Raw genomic sequence first — 4,462 nt, 5'->3', positions numbered from 1 at the left:
CGCGCAACTCTTCGCGCGGGATGTTTCTTGTGCAGTCTCGAGTCGTTCTGTGATGGTCTTCAATTCTTCCCAGAATTTCACTCTTCAAATTCAGCTACTTTTGTCCGTGTATTCCATAAATTTTATGGTAAGTTTTGAAATGTTTATCTTTTGTTTTGTTTATTTATCTTTTTTAATCAATTGAATACATTTAGGCTACCTTATTTTATTTATTTTAGTTTAGAAAAAATAGTCTAATTCTGCTTGTGTCGTTGTTAGTGTGTAGCCTAACCTTAGGTTATAAACACTGTTACTGTTAAAGACAATATCCTGACGTCAATTCTCAGATATTCCACATTTTTATTAATTTTATGTATTGCTTTTATTAATTTCGTTTTATATCAGAACCATTTACTGAATTTTGTTGGCAAAACGGTTTTAATGATTTATGTATTTTTATTGTTGATGACACTTTGATGGGGCTCGCAGAAGTTTGACAAGAGTGTATTAAATTTCGCATCAACAGATTTCACACACACACGGAAAAGATTGGGCTTTTCAGGTGCGCGTGAGGAGCAGGCGGCTGATGAAGATCCCTCAAACGGAATCTGTTCTCGCGCAGCAGAGTCCTCTGTTGCGCGCGGCGACAGTCAGTGACAGACGTGTCATGCGATATCCCGAGACCCTCTTCCACCTGTGGGACCGACTGGGTTCGCGGGCCTCCGTGGCCTGTGCTCTGCCATGAAGACTAAACACCCCGACGGGTCCTGAAGTTCTCGGTGAAGTTTGTGAGAAGATTCTCTCATCTGTCTGTCAAGTGTGTCATTCATCCGGATTTTTGGATTTTCGTCCACAAGACTTTCAAAGGTTATAAAAAAAGGATTCATCATGTCTGACCTGATGATGGCAAGAAATTATGTCAGAGTGGCGTGTGTGTGTGTGTGTGTGTGTGTGTGTGTGTGTGTGTGTGTGTGTGTGTGTGTGTGTGTGTGTGTGTGTGTGTGTGTGTGTGTGTGTGTGTTTGTTATGTCTTTGGATCGCTGAGGTGAGGTTGTTGTTAGTGACCCCTCTAAGCGTGTATGATTGGTTGTTTAAAGTTAAAGATATTCTGAGGCCTTGGCTTTTTATATAAGATAGCTTTCCCAAAGACAAATGTTGTTATAATTGCAATCATTGTAGTGCACATGTGTCTACGCAGGGTTCACACACACACACACACACACACACACACACACACACACACACACACACACACACACACACACACACACACACACACGCACGCATTTTCAACTCTACCGGGAGGGGCGGATTCTGGCAGCAGCGAGGGAGGAGGCTCGGCTCGTCAAGCTGGGCCCCGTGCTCTGGGCTCGTGAGGGGGGAAGGGAGGGGGTCCGTTAGGGGCGGAGATGAGATGGGGGGACACACGGACCAACGCCGAGTAGATACTCACCAATAACCTCTGCGCAGGGAACGGGACGCACGGACTAAAAGGTCGTCTTGAGCCCCGACGTACCTTTTACCTCACCGGAGAGCCTAATTCTATTCCCGCTCGGCTTTCTTCGCCTGTTGCCCGTCTGTCCCGAGCGAGATGCCCCGAGCTCTGATCAGCGCGAGCTTCGGCTCGTCCGTGTGGCTCGTGCTGCTGGTACAGTCTCTGGTTTCCTCCTCCGTCACCGACAAGAAACCGGTTAGCGGCGGCGGCGGCAGGCGCGCGGGCTTCCTGGAGAGAACGCTGATCCTGCTGGACGTGCATACGCGCAGCCCCGTGAAGGTCCTGAACGAGAACTTCCTCTCGCTGCAGCTGGACCCCGCCATCATCTCCGACGGCTGGGTGGACTTCCTGAGGTAAAGTGTGTGTGTGTGTGTGTGTGTGTGTGTGTGTGTGTGTGTGTGTGTGTGTGTGTGTGTGTGTGTGTGTGTGTGTGTGTTCCTGAAGTAAAGCTCTCTCCAATGCTCCCCTCGTTCTACTACTGCGCGCCCAGAAGTGAGACTCCTCAGGGGTGTTCTCGAATGTTTTTGAAGTTCTCGTGGCATGCCGTTGGGGGAAAGATTTGCGCATACAGGCACAAAGACAGAGAGACAGAGTATGTGTGTGTGTGTGTGCATGTGTGTGTGTGATAGCATGGAGTTTTGAGAAAGTGAGATGGCCATCGCGAGAGGTGGGCGCACGGGACATACACACCTTGGTCTCGAAGGTTCCTACTAGTATCACAACGCACTGGTCCACCGGTCTAAAACCAACAGATGGGGTGGTATATGCTTCTCGTTTCCCACAGGCGTTGTGGTGACCAGGCATGGGTGTAATTTGAGGTGTGTATGGTGGGGACATGTCCATACAACTTTTGAGGCAAACCTAGCTTGTCCCCACCACTTTCTCACAAATACAATGCAAAAATAGTATACATTGGCCATATTAATGTCCCCACCACTTCCCAAAACATAATTACACCTTTGTCAACCCAGATAGGCCACATATGCCCGCGCCTATCTTCCAGGCCTCGTCAGGAACCTGCGAGCCCTCGTATGAGGCAGGCGCGCTACCGAGTGAACTTAGCACCGGATCTGAATGATACTTTATGAGGGACTTTTGCCAACCACCCCTATCTCCTTTTGTCGTCATAGTTCATAGAAGGAAATTATACTCCAGTAGATTTGAGCACGAGATGTTTTGGGTCATGAAATAGATGCTTATCACACTTGACAGTGACAGGAGCTGAGCTCGCGCGGCACTGCAACGGGCCTGTGTGTGTTTGTGCGTGCGTGCATGCGTGTGTCTGGCGTAAGTGAGGGTTGAGGTTCATCTGTGTGAGTGAGGACTGAGGTTCAACAGGGACGTTGGAGAGTAACTGAAGTCAGCGGCCGATCTTGTGTGTGTGTGTGTGTGTGCGTGTGTGTGTGCGTGCGGGTGCGTGCGTGCCGCGCGCTATGGAGAGTTGTGGGCCTGCGCGTGATTCTGCGTGCTGAGTCATCGGGGTCACCTTAGTCCGTCTCGTTTCTGTTTTATACTGTGTGTGTGTGTGTGTGGTGTCCAAAAGAGATGAAAAGCCCTCCACTCGCCGTGCGCCGTGGAGCGTGCTTGGTGCATATAAGTGTGTTTGTCAGATTCCCGAAAGTGCTCGTGCGCGCCAGGGGACAGAGTTGATCTCGTGTTTATAACGTCCAAATAAAGCGAGCTGAGCTGTACTCCTCTAGAATAGGAGCTCTCTCTCTGTGTGTGTGTGTGTGTGTGTGTGTGTGTGTGTGTGTGTGTGTGTGTGTGTGTGTGTGTGTGTGTGTGTGTGTGTGTGTGTGTGTGTGTGTGTGTGTGTGTTATTTCTCGGGCTAAATGAGATGCGAGTTTCGGGCCTCATGTAGATGGCTTCTTCCGCGCTAGAGCGAGCTGGCAGTGAGGTGATAATACTATTTTTAATTGTTTCAATTTAAACAAAATTATATGATATAACTGATTGTATATTAGTAATAATGTGATATAATATGTAGTGTTTTGCAGTACCCGTTGTAATCTCGCCACGTTTGGAAACGTTGGAGTTTGCAAGTAACGGTTGAAGTAGGTGTGTAAGTAATATATATATATATAGGCCTATATGGGATTGGATGATCTTCATTTCACAATGCCACATCATAATTCGTTGAAATTAAATATATAAAATAGAGAATATAACATTTTCTTAAATTATCTCATTCTGTTTGGAATTTTAAGTTATCAGTTTTGTTTAAATACAAATCCCCATTATAATACATTTTCTAAACAAATACACTAGTTGGATATATGCTGATTAATTGTACACTTAGGACACATGTTTATGAATTTCCCATTTTCATAAATAATCTCTGTGATGGGGTCTGTAGATCTGACAGTTGAATACGATTTTCACGAGGAGAAGGTGCGTCACACGCACACTGTGGCACTAGCGCGAGCTGTCAGGTCTGTTCAGGGCGCGCGCTGTCTGTTTAATTAAGAAAAACAAATAAAAACATTACAGTTTTCCCCACCAGTTCCAACTTCATGTTGACAGCTCAGCGCGAGAGCCACACTGACTCTGACCAGTAGGCCCGGTACAGCCCGGGCTCGCGCGCAACTCATCTCCAGATTTATTTTATATGAACGGTCACGAGGGTGTTTTCGGTGCGTCGAAATCTAAACCGACGTCTCACCACAGGGGACTAAGCACAACCACAGCAGTGCAGTAATAATAACAATAATAATATATAATATATAATATATAATAATATATATAATTATAATAATAATCATAATAATAATGTCGATTTACAAAAGACCATTGATATATAGGCCTAGTTAGTTATTTGCAACTTTTTCTAACCTTTTTTTTTCAAATTCAGTCCTGAAGTCATGATGCATTCTCCAAGCGAAGCCTTTGCGGTTTTCTTTCTGAAGTTATTTCTTTCTTGTTTGCTATTGTTGCAATAAGATATAATATATATATAAAATATATAATATATAATAATATATTGAGAA

At 45.5% G+C, this 4,462-nt stretch overlaps 1 protein-coding gene across 1 annotated transcript in view; it reads left to right on the top strand.

Moving 5' to 3' along the window:
- The first annotated feature begins 1,388 nt into the window (after nt 1-1,388).
- The window catches only part of hpse2 (heparanase 2), a 45,242-nt gene continuing 42,168 nt past the window's right edge, over nt 1,389-4,462 (top strand). The window contains exon 1 of the mRNA XM_063192082.1: nt 1,389-1,827. Within this exon, the coding sequence (XP_063048152.1) occupies nt 1,571-1,827 (257 nt within the window). The 5' untranslated portion in view covers nt 1,389-1,570. The remainder of the gene's footprint in view (nt 1,828-4,462) is intronic.

The sequence above is a fragment of the Engraulis encrasicolus genome, chromosome 24 (assembly GCF_034702125.1).
Source record: "Engraulis encrasicolus isolate BLACKSEA-1 chromosome 24, IST_EnEncr_1.0, whole genome shotgun sequence".
Taxonomy (NCBI): Eukaryota; Metazoa; Chordata; class Actinopteri; order Clupeiformes; family Engraulidae; genus Engraulis; species Engraulis encrasicolus.
The sequence above is the reverse complement of the archived record's forward strand: the minus strand, read 5'-3'. Positions and strand labels throughout refer to the sequence as shown.